Here is a 14,963-nt window from a genome sequence, read left to right as displayed (position 1 = left end):
CGTCAGTGAGCTTCAGGTCGTAGCTCTAGAAAGAGGCCAGAGTTCCGGATTAACAATTCCGAGTTGGATGACCGTTCAAAACGTATTTTCCCAGTCGGAGCTCGTTTTTTCCCCGAGTTCCCAGTTGTCTTGAACTCACTGAAGTCAGATTGCACAGTTCCGAGTTAACAGTTGTTTTGAGCACGGCACAAATCATGCTTCATTGACAGCATAGCCAATGTTGAATGTTTATAATTTTTAACTTGGAAAAGTGACCTTTAATCCCAGATTTGGGACCACACAGCCACTCCACTGAATAGCAGGCTTGTGATTGCTTTGCAATGCTTGCAGTTAGCCACTGATTATTTCCAAACCACTCATTGTTGAATTTGTGATTTCCAACTTGTTGTGTAATGTTTATGTCCAATGGCCGATGAGCACTGATACGTTTTATCTATAATTTCTCTTCATTATTTCTGTTCATATGACAAGGATTAAAAAGGATTTGCCAGTAGATTGTCGACTTGATTCATGATCTGCTGCTAGCTAAGATTTTGAAAGTATGATGTTGGCTTGATCAGTCCAATCAAAACTACTGTAGATTAAACGTGATTTGATGTCATTTTAGCTTCTTGGATGGGCACTTCTAATGTAACTATGGCAGCACCCAAGGGGCTTGAATTTTCTATCTCTACCCTTAGACTTGGTGGTGACGGAGTGTCCCCATGAGTGAGAGAACACTGAACCAATCACGGCGCAACTAGAGAACATTACCAACCCCTACGCTCCATATTTTCTGCTGAATGCCCCACCACAAAAAGCACTGATCTAGGCTGAAACACCTGCATTTTGGAGCTGCCTTACTCAAGAAAGCAAAAAAGAGACTATGTTTTTATGCCGCTTTATTAACTCAATGTTTTTTTTTAACATTGTTTGCAAATTGATATGTGACACGTATTAATGCCAAAATAACATGCAAAACAGGCAAGCCAAAAATATATTTATTTTATTTGTATTTATTTTTTAGCTAAAAATGTGGGGCTCAAAACAGGTGAGGCTCTGCCCCACCTGCCCTGAATGACGGGTCGCCACTGACAATAACACCGAGACACACACACCACAGATTGCCAGGGCAAGTACAATGAGCAGTTGGGAAAATGAAGCTGTGTGCTTGCCTGATATACAAACAAACACACACTTAATTTAGGTTAGTGTGTAGACAAGCCTTTGTCATTAAAATAATATTGTGCATATCTTTTAGATCTGCCACCCAGGCTAGATGGGTGACAGGTAACTGTGTCTCTACCGAGCTGTTCCAGGCCTGGAGTGGCACGCTGGAGCTTCCAGAGGCTTGTGGACCTGAAGCAGTGTGACGTGGCCCAGGTAATAATCACACACACGTAAACACACACGCACTCACTCAATCAATCACTCATTGTTTTGTCGTATAATTATTGTCGTATAAAATTGTGACTCTCTCTTTTAGATCTTACACCCCTATTCGCTCAACTACAACCCTCACAGCTGCAGTCGTCTACCCCTGCACCTGCTACACAGAGTCACATTAACAGAAATCCCATGCAGCCTTGTTTATACATTTGAACACTGGAATGTGAGATGTAATCTACACCTCCATTAAATTGATAGAAATCCTCATTTCGTTTAATGATTTTCCATTTGAGCATCATTATTTCTATATAGCCTACACTTTCTCATTCTGAACTTCTAACGCAAGTGGGACGATGTGGCTTGGTGACAATGATCACAAGAGTAGCTGCTCACCGGTTTGACAGCTCCAACACAGTTACACTCTGACACCGCCAAAACATCAGCTATGTGGGTGTCAGCTATCGCCTGTTAAGACTTGATCGGATTGAATCTTCCACTCATTCACTCTGTTTAGTTATATGATTATTGTCAGTTAATACAATTGTGCCTCTCTCTTTTAGATCTGCCACCCTCAGCAGTTCAGCTGCAGTCACAGCAGTCCTCTGCTGTGATATTTAATTTACCGGCTGCACCAGTTCCTGCTACACTGGCCGTGAAGGGAGACACTTTTGAGGATTCCCAGATGGATACAGATCATTCAGAATGATATTACATACACATACGCTCACTCACTCACACCATACTTACTGTATACTTACTGTCTCTTTGTGCATCTCTCTTTCAGATCTGCCTTGCACTCAACCACTGCCCCTGACAGCCTCAGGTGACTGAAAAATAAAACACAACATTCACACACACTCTGTCTCTCTCGCTCTCTCGCACTCTCGCTTTCTCCGTCAATGTAAATAAACATGTAATTACTTGTTTATTTTATGTATGCTCCATTTTATTTGAGGATTGTGTGCAATAAAGTACATTCACAACATCTTTGGTTTATTGGATATTTCTCTGATTAAAATGTTTGACCAAAAGGAAGTCGGCAGACCTGCAACCCTCTGAGCGTGTGTTCGTGTTGTGTGAAACAGGGCCCCAACAGCCCTCACATATGTACAGGGTTCCCAGGAGTGGCAGGCAGATATGTTTATTGTCCAGCAAAAATATTTGTTATGTACCAAGGCCATTCCCTGTCTACCCATCCACATTGCTCTGGCCAAACTGAGCTTTCTTCTCCACAATGAATGTATGTAGCGATCGATAGAGCAGAAGAATTACATTCAGGGTGAGTCATCAGGCAACCAAGGCCAATGAATGGAGAGAGAGAGAGATGATCTGGAGGGAGTTCCAGACCTCCGCTTTTTATGAAGCAGAAAAGCAGAGTAGTGGCTGACAAGGAAAAATAAAAACAACATGCACACACATACTGTCCTTCTATTTCTCTCTCACACACTTTTTAAAATAGTTGTAATGACTTGTTTATTTTATGTATGCTTTGATGATTGGAGATATCTAGGCCTACAACTCTCTAGAGTGCAGTTAACAAATATAATCTTTAATAACTGACAACATTGTATAATGAATACATATTAGAATAATAATCCATAATAGAGTGACCAATATTTACTGTATTGTGATTGTTAAGAGCTTTAATTAGTCAACAAGTAGTGCCCCAATGGTGGGATAGAACCATGTCTCAAAAGCAGAAGAAAAGGTCAAATTAGTTCACCAAAATGTCCGTTATGGCTATACACGTCTGGCTCCGCTGGGCTACCTGCCAATACCTGCCCTCATACCCTCATGCCATAGTCACAATTCCTTAGAAATCCAGTCCTTGTTTCACAGAACCTAATCTTACATGTCATCAACCGTAGTTGTCATTCTTGGGAGACAACATGTTTACTGTTGCCTTTTTGTCTTTGGTTTCATTTTAGCTTCTCTGTGAAAACAGCTCTGTTTGATCTAGATCCAATTCCTCAGAACTCCGGTCGTCACTTCCTCAGATCAGTGTCAATGTTTCTGTGAGTGAACAGTAAAGACATCGCCACTATTTCCAGTCCAACAGGTTTAGGACCACCACTACAATACTACACTTACTACCCGGGGAATATTGTTCATTGGTAATAAAAACAATATTCAATGTCTTGAAAAAGAGAACTGGAAGGCATTGATGATACAGAGTCAAGAACAATGTGTCGAACGTATTTATTTAGTAGATAAACATCTCTGAGAAAGAATGCATTGGAATAATAACACCAAGGCTACTTAACACCGTACACAACACCATTAGTTACGATGCTGGGCTTCAAAACATGAATAGAAAAGACAAGAGATGGAGGTTGAGGTGAGGAGGAGGGGTTTCGGGGGGCAGACGTCTTTATGGGTTTCTCTTTATGGTCATTGTCGTCTGCATCGGAGGAGGAGGAAGAAGAAGAGGAGGAATCTTTCTTTGGTTTATCCTCCTCAGTTGGTGCCTGCTTCAGGTGTTGGTGTCACAGCCTTAGCTGCATTTGTAGAGGCCTCCTCTGTCTTCGTAGGGAGGCTCTCTTGAGTTGCAGGGTCTTCCTTCTTTGTGTGGGCCTCTTGGGTTGGAGGGAGACCTTTCTGAGTCGCCGGGGCTTCTGTCTTTTTGGGGACCTCCTTTCCATCAACCTTCTTCAGGCTTCTAGTTGGGGCGAGACGATGTGGAGTCTGGAGATGATGGGGTAGGAGGGGTCTCAGTCTAAGGTTCTGTAGGATATGGGGGTGGGTTCGGGGGTGGGGGGGGGTGGGTGGGGGTGGCTGGGGGTTACGCTCACACTCTGTTTCTGTTTAAAACAGAATGTGAGCTATTGCGCGATCAGGACGGTTCCACCAGACTATAATTGAAGAAGACATATAATTTGAATTGGAAACGTATAGTATATTGGCCATGTTCAAATCAAATTGCACATCCTACTTGATTCATATGTTTGCATGAATTGAATGGGAATAGACACCACCTCTGCAACACATCAACATAACATTGGGATCAAATGAATCAATGTCTTACAATCGTACAAGGAACCACTCACAATCACAATACCATCGGATCCATCTACAACATGTTAATAACATTGTCTTTGACTCCATGCAGTTATACAGTGACATAGGTAGGTAGCACAGACAGAGTGATATTAGCCATAACTGAGAATGAACAGCAATCTGGAGTGGTGTGAGTGTTAGAGTGCACTGTGATTGATTGGTATGTGACAGAGACATGTTAGATTGACAGTGATACAACGGTATGTTGGATTCCCTGGTGTTTTCTCCCCATACATCAGATCAAATGGTTTAGTAAGGCTGGTATCCAGTACTTACCACAATTCAGTGCCTGCTCTAAAGAAAACTCCACGCTGTTGGGGAAGAGGATCAGGTACACCACTTAACTGGCAACTTGAAATGTAATACCAGGTTTACTGCAAATGTGTTGCCGCTACAGACCCTATATAATCTAAATATTGTATGATCCTATGTATAGGTACCTCATTATAAGCCATGGGCTAACTGGGAATACTAGCTATGACAAACCACATCAAGTCATGAGTACTGAGCCCCCATTCCTTCTGGGTTTGTGCGTCGTTAGCTCACCTGTCGTCGGGGGTAGGGGCGATGCCTTGCATTAGGCGGCGGTAGTTCTCGATCTCAGCCTCCAGCTTCATCTTGACGTGGAGTAGCTCCTGGTAGTCATCCACATGCCTCTCCACCTGCGTCCTCACCTGGCCCAGCTCTCCCTCCAACTGCAGCAGGATCTTATTGAGACGGGTCATCTCACGGTTGTACCGCCCAGCCGTGTCATTCAGAGATTCCTCCAGGGAGCGGACCTGTGACGGACAAGGAAAGAGACCAATCAATTAGTGAGCAGATCTGATGGACAGGCACAGGGACCAATCACATCCATTTGAACTCACTATTTTTTTTTGTATTTCCTGAATTGAAAGACACCCAGCAAGGCATTGTGAAATGCTATCGGATGTTGGACTGTTTTGTATTAGTTGTTGTTGATAGATCAAGCTCCCATCAGTTCCAGGTGATGACCGTGTTGGTGATAGGTAATGAAGTTCTGTCTGGTTCATAATGACAGAGTTCAATGTAATAACCAGGTTGGCTGGAATGTGTGTAGACAACACAGCTACGTTACATCCCCATATAGAGGTGATGCATGCTCTGTAGGTTAGGGGAAGTGTGTGGGTGTAGTAGACCCCTGTTTAGCATGGTCAGCTTTACCTTGACCCAGTTTACGTTGACCTACATTCTTAGATAAAAAGGTGCTATTTAGGGTTATTCGGCTGTCCCCATAGGAGAACCCTTTGAAGAACCCTTTTGGTTCCATGTAGAACAATTTTGGTTCCATGTAGGATCCTTTCTATAGAGGGTTCTACATGGAACCCAAAATGGTTCTACCTGGAACCAAAAATGGTTCTCCTATGGGGATAGCCGAACCCTTTTGGAACCCTTTTTTCTAAGCGTGTAGTACAGTACAGGCGGTGTATGGGGTTACCTATGTTGTGCATTGTCTGGCGTGTGTGATGTCACTGGTCAGGTGAGTGTTTTACTTTACCATCATTTACATGGGCTACAATGTGATGACATACCAAAACCAACACAGGGGGACAGAATGGAGTCTTTTTAGCCAGAAATTCCTGTCAAGAAAAGGCTTGTAGTCTTGGAAAAGGGCTTCCAGCCAAAGCGTTGACAATAGTTTCTATTATATCATATCCTCTATGTAGTTCTATAGTCCGGCCCCGGGGAAAGGGTTTTACTGCGGAATGCTGAAAGGTATTTACCATGAGGAGTGTTTGTTTTCTACACTGTGATGTGTGTGTGTGTGTGTGTGTGTGTGTGTGTGTGTGTGTGTGTGTGTGTGTGTGTGTGTGTGTGTGTGTGTGTGTGTGTGTGTGTGTGTGTGTGTGTGTGTGTGTGTGTGTGTGTGTGTGTGTGTGTGTGTGTGTGCGCGCTACGGTGCAGGTAGGTATGTTTTACCATGCTTAGTGTTGCCTGTATGTCTATCTCCAGGAGCTGTCTCTGTCTGCGCAGGTCTTTGAGCTCATTCTTGCCTGAATGCAGAGCCTCAGTGTTCTGAACCACTTCTACCTTGATGCTGTCAAACTGTCAGAGAGAGAGAGAGAGAGAGAGAGAGAGAGAGGGAGAGAGAGAGAGAGAGAGAGAGAGAGAGAGAGAGAGGGAGAGAGAGGGAGAGAGAGAGAGAGAGAGAGGGAGAGAGAGAGAGAGAGATTAATTAAGGAATGAACAAACAAGTGAAGGAATGAGATAATTAATGAACAATCAAGTGAAGGAATTAGATAATCATTGATAGTGAAGTAAAGCTCCATACCTTGCTCTGGTACCAGTCGTCGGTATCCTTGAGGTTCTTCTTGGCCAGTTTCTCGTACTGGGAGCGGATCTTGTTGATGGTATCACTCAGGTTATTGTCCTGGGAGTCAAACTCCACGAGGACCTTGGAGTCCTTGATCTTCTTACGCAGCTTATCAACCTCCTGCATGCAGCAGGGGAGAATACAGTAGTTATTATGGGCTATTTCAAGTAAAAGCTGATCTAGGATCAAAAATATATATATATTATACAGCTGCACCATCGAGAGCATCCTGACCAGTTGCATCACCGCCTGGTATGGCAATTGGTCGGCATCCGACCGTAAGGCGCTACAATGCGTACGGCCCAATACATCACTGGGGCCAAGCTTCCTGCCATCCAGGACCTATATACTAGGCAGTGTAAGAGGAAGGCCCAAAAAATTGTCAAAGGCTCCAGTCACCCAAGTCATAGACTGTTCTCTCTGCTACCGCACGGCAAGAGGTACCGGAGCGCCAAGTCTAGGTCCAAAAGGCTCCTTAACAGCTTCTACCCCCAAGCTATAAGACTGCTGAACAATTAATAACATGGCCACCCGGACTATTTACATTGACCCCCCCACACACACACTTTACCCCTACCTAGATGTACAAATTACCTGGAATAACCTGTACCCCCGCACATTCACTGGGTACTAGTACTCCCTGTATATAGCCTCGTTATTGTTATGTCATTTTATTATGTTATTTTTTAAACATTTTTTATATATTTTCTTAACTCTATTTCTTGAACTGCATTGATGGTTAAGGGCTTGTAAGTAAGCATTTCACGGTAAGGTCTACACCTGTTGTATTCGGCGCATGTGACAAATAACATTTGATTTGATCTCTCCCATTCCCAGCTATAACCCTAACCATTATGAGGTAAATCTCAAAACTGTTCTGGGAACAGTGGGTGAATGAGTGTGTGTCCTTACGTCCTTATGGTCCTTCTTGAGGAAGGCCAGCTCTTCCTTCACAGAGTCGACCTGGCTCTCCAGCTGCATGCGGTTCAGGTTGGTGTCGTCAATCATCTTCTTCAGACCAATCAGGTCCTGCTCCACACTCTTCCTGGCCTGCTTCTCGTTGTCCAGCCTGCAGAGGAGAGGACAGGAGTATGGGTCACAGTCTCTCTTAGCCCCATACAATGTAAAAAGACCCATTGGGTTTTAGCAAGGAGTGCTATATGTAAATGACAACCATTTTCATATTTTTTTTTTATTATAATGACATAATAATAACATAATAATCCAATCCAATAATATGTATTTTATTTTGTGTATTTGTTTCCTATTTTTTATAATTCATTGTGGATACTACTAAGTGTGTTAAATAAATCTCCAGGTCTTTTTCTATAATAAATTGAAAGCATGTCATGTCTCACTTGTTTTTGAAGTCATCATTGGCCAGTTTGGTGTTGTCAATTTGCAGCAATAAATGCGCATTATCCATGGTCATATCACGGAGCTGAAACAGAGAGAACATGGGCCAGTTATTGAAAATTCACTAAACACACAAAATTATTCACAGACTGAGATCAGGTGACTATCAGGTGAATAAGCTCAGCTGACATAGACATACTGTACATTGATCGTTTAAAGGGCGAAATGCAGAAGAAATCAGTCTAATTAATCATATTAAATAATTAACTGTGTGAAAAATCACCTTCTTCCTGAGGTCATTCAACGGTTTCTCAACCACATCCCAGTCGCGGCCGTTGGGGTCTCCCCTCTTGTCCAAGATGTCCTGAATCTGATCCTCCAGATCTTTGTTTGCTTCCTCCAGGTTCCTCACCTTGCCCAGGTAGCTTGACAGACGGTCGTTGAGACCCTTCATGGTCTTCTTATCATCCGCGGCGGGCCCTGGGGCAGGAGAGACCTCCTTCGAATTCTCCGGGTCGTAACGCATCACGTTCCGCAGCCCCTCCAGACTGGCCACGGAAACCCTGGAGCCTCTTCCTCCGGCCCCACCGAACATGCTAAAGGCGCTGTTCCTAGACATGGCAGTAGTTGGTTGAATGGGTGAGTTGGGAGAGAAATAGAGAGGCAGTGTAGAACCGATTGTCACCTGTACAGGTAGTGATTGAGAGATGTGAGGGACTGTTTTAATACCGCTGCTCAACACCTGAAACCGTCCCTAAAGATACGATTGGCTGAAGAACGTCCAGCACCCCCCCGGGCAAACAGGTTTAGAGTAAACATTCAAGTTTTCCTTTGTGACTTTGTTCTTTTTACTATGTAATTTAGAGTTCCACCTCAGCTGATTGGACAGAGGTGGATACCTGAGTGGTGAGGGTTGGTTCTTGCCCACCTTAAAAGCAGGTGAAAACCTGAGAAGATGTGCCTTTCCCTAAACTCTGAGTCTGATTCTTGAGACTCTCTCTCTCTGTCATTCTGACAAGAACACACTGACAAGATGCCCAAATCAGGAGGATACAGCAGCCAGTCCTCCGGTAACACGCCCAAAAGCTACTCGAACGACGCCACTAACAAGGACCTTCTCAAGCCCATGAACCCCCAGGTGGACCCCAAGGACCAGTCGGACAAGAGCCAGGAGAAGGACCAGCTGGTTGGACTCAACGACAAGTTTGTAGCGTTCATTGACAAGGTGTGTTATTTTATTATTATATTATTATTATTATTAATAATAATAATAATTGTATTGATGGATTGGATTTATTATTTTACCTGCAAAATCAATAGATTGATGCAATAGGTCTGTCTGAAGTCTGCTGGTAATAGAGAAACATCTGTATGGCACTCCTACATCATTATTTCAGCCACATGCTATTTGATTTGATGCTTAATTAATGCGTTTTCTTCCAATTCATTGTGTAATAATTCCATTAGATAGACCCAAAGCAAATCTTGACATAAAACAATTGTATATTTCTAATTGTCTACAGCCCTACCGTATTATACATTCTACTTAACTGTCATTATACTTCATTACCACCTTTACAGAATTAGAGGCCTACCTTCACTAAAATAAGAGCCTCTGTAATCATCCCAGCAGCGGAGTTTATGTAGCCAAAACATTCTACCCAGAGAGAGGTATTCTAGAGCTCTCATCACCATCACTCACACCTGTAAAGAAAACCTGTCAGACATATTATTTTCTCTCTTTCTCCGTCGCTCATATGGCGTTTTCAACTGCTGAGGTGCCACCTTGTGGCCAATAACAGAATACCATTTCAAAATTGAAAAGCGTTACATTATTTTTCATTTCTTTCAAATATTGCAAACTTTCCAAATCTATTTTCTTATATAGATTTTTGGACTTGGACTTTGTCAATATTGTATAATATTTTTGTTAGGTTACATTTGTGAGAGGGGTGGCCAAGTTGTTGTTAACATACCCTAAGTTCCGTGTAGCTCAGTTGGTAGCGCATGGCCATGCGCCAGGGTTGTGGGTTTGATTCCCACGGGGGACCAGTATTAAAATGTATGTACACACTACTCTAAGTTGCCATGGAGAAGAGCGTCTGCTAAATGACTCAAAATGTATCCCTCAGTGACATAAATGGATAGGAGTTGTTGCCTTCTATAACTCATTATAGTTTACTCTGACTGGTTTCAGATGCAACAACCTTGATTTACTTTCTGATCCAACTCTCTCTCTCTCTCTCTCTCTCTCTCTCTCTCTCTCTCTCTCTCTCCTCTTTAGGTGCAAAATCTGGAGCAGCAGAACAAGGTCCTGGACACGCATCTGAAGATCCTGAAGGAGCAGGAGGACTACAAGGGCAACGTGGACGCTGTGGTCCAACAGCTGGCCAACGAGCTGCAGCAGCAGATCGAAAACCTGGCCCGGGACAAACAGAAACTGACGCAGGAGCTGGCACGCTGCCAGGACGAAGTGGACCAGACACGCAACAAGTCAGTGACTTCATTTTTACATTTTAGTCATTTACTTCACAGAGCCTTTCGTAGTTAGGTAATAATCCTAATAGAAGAATCGAATAGAACAGAATAGAATGGAATATAATACAAAATAATACAATGCAATATAATAGAATGGCATTGAATTTAGTTTTATTTAATTGGACAACATGCACTCCAAAAGATAGATCTAAATCTTTCATGTATTTACCATTACAGAAACCCCTAACAAACCACCCAACACTTGATTCCTGTGAAGCAAGCCTATAGAGTAAACTAGGACCGAGACAACAGTAAAGTGTATAATATAAATCATAGTTTAGATATTGCACAGGTCACCAGGACTCCAGGAAATGCCATTGTACACAACAGGAACCTCATCAGTCTATAGTGACAAAGAGCATTTTCTCACGCTAGGCTACGGAGCATTTTTCCACCTGGGTCACCAGTTCTCAAGAGTCAGAGGTGCTAATTCTTCATCCTTACATAAGCCTCTGTCCACTGGGTTGAGTTAGGTACGTACAGGGGAGCTCTGGTGTGCCCTGCACTATGTCTGTTGGGAGAGGTACATGTACTGTAGTCAGTGTACACTCCCCAGCCACTCTACTCCACTCTACCCGCTAACCAGGGACCTCTGTGCTGCACAGTACCCAGAGACAGGGCTCTGAGAGAGGAGAGAATGTGGAACCCTTAGGGACCTGGGCTCTTACCCAGTCTGGATCCAACTCAACACAGGCACGATATGCTAGGGTGTCTGTCTGACATGAAGTGTGTGGGGGGGGGGGGGGGGGACAAAGCAGCAGATGGTCTGACTGTAGGATGATGAGTTGACATGTCAGTGAAATGTTTTTTGTAGGAAAGAGGGGAAGGGGGGACTTGGAGATGTGTGTGGTGTGTCGTGCGGCCGCGGGTGTGTGTGTTTACCTGAGCTCCCATACCTTGGTGGCAGGTAGCCTAGAGGTTAAGAGCAGTGGGCCTGTAACCAAAGGGTTGCTAGTTTGAATCCCCAAGCTGACTAGGTGAAACATCTATCTGTGCCCTTGAGCAAGGCACTTCACGCTAATTATTCCTATAAGTCACTCTGGATAAGAGCATCTGCTAAATGACTAAAATATCAAAACAACAATTATCCGCTCTGTGGTCCTCCAGGTACCAGGATGAAGTCCAGGTGAAGGTGGATCTGGAGAATGACTTTGTGATCAACAAGAAGGAAATGGATGAGGGCCACCTGGCAGCAGTGAAACTGGCTCTGGAACTGGAGGACCTGATGGGAGAACTGGACTTCCTGAGGCGGGGGCTATGACGAGGTAGGCTGACTGACACGCCAATCAGAGGCTAGGTGGAACCAGAACCATATATAGCTAACATGGCGTCCAGTGTTAAAGTTTGCCAAACTCTTTATACTACATGGAGCTATTGTAACTTACAATCTCAAATCTGCCAACTAGGGCAGAGGGAAGGAGGCAGTTGTCTGGAATGAGACGCAGCCCAGATCTCCTTCTCTAATGTGGTGTTATTGTCCTGGCTGTGGTGTGACAGGAGCTGAAGGAGCTGGAGTCTCAGATCCAGAATGAGACATTGGTTGTGAAGGAGAGCAACAAGAGAGCTCTAGACATGGACGAGATCATCGACAGTGTCAAGAAACAGTACGCTGACATGGCCTCCCATGCCAGAGAGGAGGCAGAGCTGTGGAACCAGAAAAAGGTGATAATATTTTAGGTAATTTAGCAGACACTCTTATCCAGAGCAATAAGGGTTAAATGCCTTGCTCAAGGGCACGTTGACATATTTTTCACCTAGTCGGCTCAGGGATTAGAACCAACGACTTTTCATTTACTGGCCCATCGTTCTTAACCACTAGGCTACCTGCCATCCAGCGGCAGCGTTGGTATCTATTATCCTTCAAGAATAACTTTTGTTTCACAACTTCACCACAGTTACACACCAGAGCCACACACACACCTACATTATGTATCACAGTAAATGATGATGCAACAAGGGTGATGGCTATCCTAAATATATTCCCTGATTCCCCCTCTATCCCTTCTCCCCCTCTCTCTTTCTCCCTCCCTCTCCTCCCCATCTCCTCCTATCAGATGGATGACATAGTGCTGACAGCAGGGCAGTATGATCACGATGTACGTGATGTGAAGAAGGAGATTGCTGACATGCTCCGTCTCATCCAGAGACTGAAGGCAGAGCTGGAGGCCCTCAAGAGACAGGTGAGACGCTCTCTCTCACACACACAATCAGGCACACACACACAATCAGTCCATATCCTTCTCCACTTCCATTATCCCTCTAACCTCCCCCTCCCCCTCCCCCTCCCTCTCCCTCTCCCTCTCCCTCTCCCTCTCCTCTCCCTCCCCCTCCCTCCCTCTCCCTCTCCCTCTCCCCCTCCCCCTCCCTCCCTCCCCTCTCACCTTCCCCCTCCCTCCCTCTCCCCCTCCCCCTCCCTCCCGCTCCCCCTCCCCCTCCCTCCCTCTCCCTCTCCCCCTCCCCCTCCCTCCCTCCCTCTCACCTTCCCCCTCCCTCCCTCCCCCTCTCCCCCTCCCCCTCCCCCCCGCTCCCCCTCCCCCTCCCCCTCCCTCCCTCTCCCTCTCCCCCCCCTCTCCCCCTCCCCCTCCCTCCCTCTCCCCCTCCCCCTCCCCCTCCCTCTCCCCTCTTCCCCTGTTCAGAAAATGGTTCTTGAGAAGGACATTGAGGATGCAGAGGTGGATGGGCAGAATGCGTTGGAGCAGGCCAGGGATAATATTGTTGAGCTGGAGGACGCTCTCCGCAGGGCCAAGCAGGACATGGCCCGTCAGGTCAGGGAGTACCAGGAACTGATGAACCTCAAACTGGCCCTGGACATCGAGATCGCCACCTACAGGAAACTACTGGAGGGAGAGGAGATGAGGTGAGTGGCACAGTGGAGCGGGGAGGCCTGGGGAGAGAAGTGTGTGTGGTGGCGGGGGATGTAGGGGGGTTATGTGTGTATGGGTGGGGTCAGGGGTGTGTTTGTGTGTGTGTGTCTGTGTGTGTGTGTGTGTGTGTGTGTGTGAGAGAGAGAGAGATTGAAATCGAAAAATACTGTAGTATCCTGCCTATACTTAGCCTGTATTCTCTCTTGTCATTTCAGAATGAATAACCATATACGTCAGCAAGGTAAGAGCTCTTCTTATTCTCCCCCCCCCCCCCCCCCAGTGATTCACTCTCTTCTTCATTAGTTTATTCAACCTTAGAACCTCTAGGGTAGCATCTACATGATTCTTTCCCCTTCCGAGTAGTTCTTTCCCATCCTCAGTAAATGTGTAGGAGGGTGAGTAAGAAGGGAAAGATCTGATAGGAAGGAACTGTGATCTGTGTTTTGTCATGATCTGTGTGTGTCCTACTAAAATCCAATCATATCTCTTTTGCTCAGATTACTAAACAAACCAACCAATACCAGTCCTTGCTTGCACGCAGACATTGATTTTCCGTCGAAGCCCCTCCTGACTCTGAAGCCCCTCCCATTAGATACCGTTGCCCCCCCAACCATCCCAGGAAGCGTGTGCTGATCAGAATTGAGGTGGAGGAGGGCAAGGTCGTGTCCAAGAGCTCGCACTACTCAGACGATTAACCAAGCCCACTGTCACTCTGCTGTCGCTATAGCAACATGGTGTTGTACTTCTCTCTATTTTCTATCTAAAAAACATTGCAGAGTCTTTTATTTTTTACGTTAAGGTCATTGTTCAATAAGCTAAGGTGTTAAAATTACAAACTTTGTTTACAACTGCAGTTTGGGAGACCATGACCAACAGTAACAGGCGCTCTTACAAAATGTGTCCTGGGCTCTTTTTCATTACGTTTGTGGTGGGAGAATTTCTCTGTGCTCTCTTGTGCTCGTGTGACTGGGAAGGCCATGTGCTCCAAAGCTTGAATGTCACTGAACCATGTCCAAAATAAAAGGGAATATATTATGGTACCAAATATGTGTATGGTTTGTTTAAGGAGTAGGTCTGTCTGTCACCCTATACAACTCAGCCCTGAACTCAAGGTATACATGGGCCTATTATCACCACACAGACAGAGATATACTTCCTAGAACCCCAGGACCACCACTGTCATCATTTAAGGACTTACATACATTATCTCCTTTTGATGAAAACAAATGTCTAATTTGACAACGGTAATGTTAAACACAACTGTCTAGAGAGAGAGAGAGAGAGATAGAGAGAGAGAGAGAAGAGAGGGAGAGAGGAGAGAGGAGAGAGAGAGAGAGAGAGAGAGAGAGAGAGAGAGAGAGAGAGAGAGAGAGAGAGGAGAGAGAGGAGAGAGAGAGAGGGGGGGGGAGAGAGAGAGAGAAAGAGAGAAAGAGAGAGAGGAGAGAGAG

At 45.0% G+C, this 14,963-nt stretch overlaps 1 protein-coding gene and 1 pseudogene across 2 annotated transcripts; one reads left to right on the top strand and one right to left on the bottom strand.

Annotated features, from left to right (window-relative positions):
* Window positions 1-3,825: 3,825 nt before the first annotated feature.
* Window positions 3,826-8,732, bottom strand: LOC311109545 (keratin, type I cytoskeletal 18-like; the record flags this gene model as incomplete). The annotated part of the gene is made up of 8 exons (XM_084152468.1): window positions 3,826-4,084; window positions 4,698-4,736; window positions 4,972-5,204; window positions 6,364-6,489; window positions 6,716-6,877; window positions 7,670-7,826; window positions 8,116-8,198; window positions 8,397-8,732. 8 exons carry the CDS (start codon window positions 8,730-8,732, stop codon window positions 3,826-3,828), a joined length of 1,395 nt encoding a protein of 464 aa, XP_084008594.1.
* Window positions 8,733-9,146: 414 nt separating this feature from the next.
* LOC311109903 (intermediate filament protein ON3-like) lies at window positions 9,147-14,557 on the top strand (annotated as a pseudogene). The gene is made up of 8 exons (XR_014615908.1): window positions 9,147-9,338; window positions 10,398-10,606; window positions 11,759-11,916; window positions 12,149-12,313; window positions 12,706-12,831; window positions 13,288-13,508; window positions 13,731-13,756; window positions 14,013-14,557. The product of XR_014615908.1 is annotated as an intermediate filament protein ON3-like (transcript).
* Window positions 14,558-14,963: the final 406 nt, after the last annotated feature.

This window comes from Coregonus lavaretus, assembly GCF_964263955.1.
Source record: "Coregonus lavaretus genome assembly, chromosome: 35".
Taxonomy (NCBI): domain Eukaryota; kingdom Metazoa; phylum Chordata; class Actinopteri; order Salmoniformes; family Salmonidae; genus Coregonus; species Coregonus lavaretus.
This window is presented reverse-complemented; position numbering and strand designations above follow the sequence as displayed.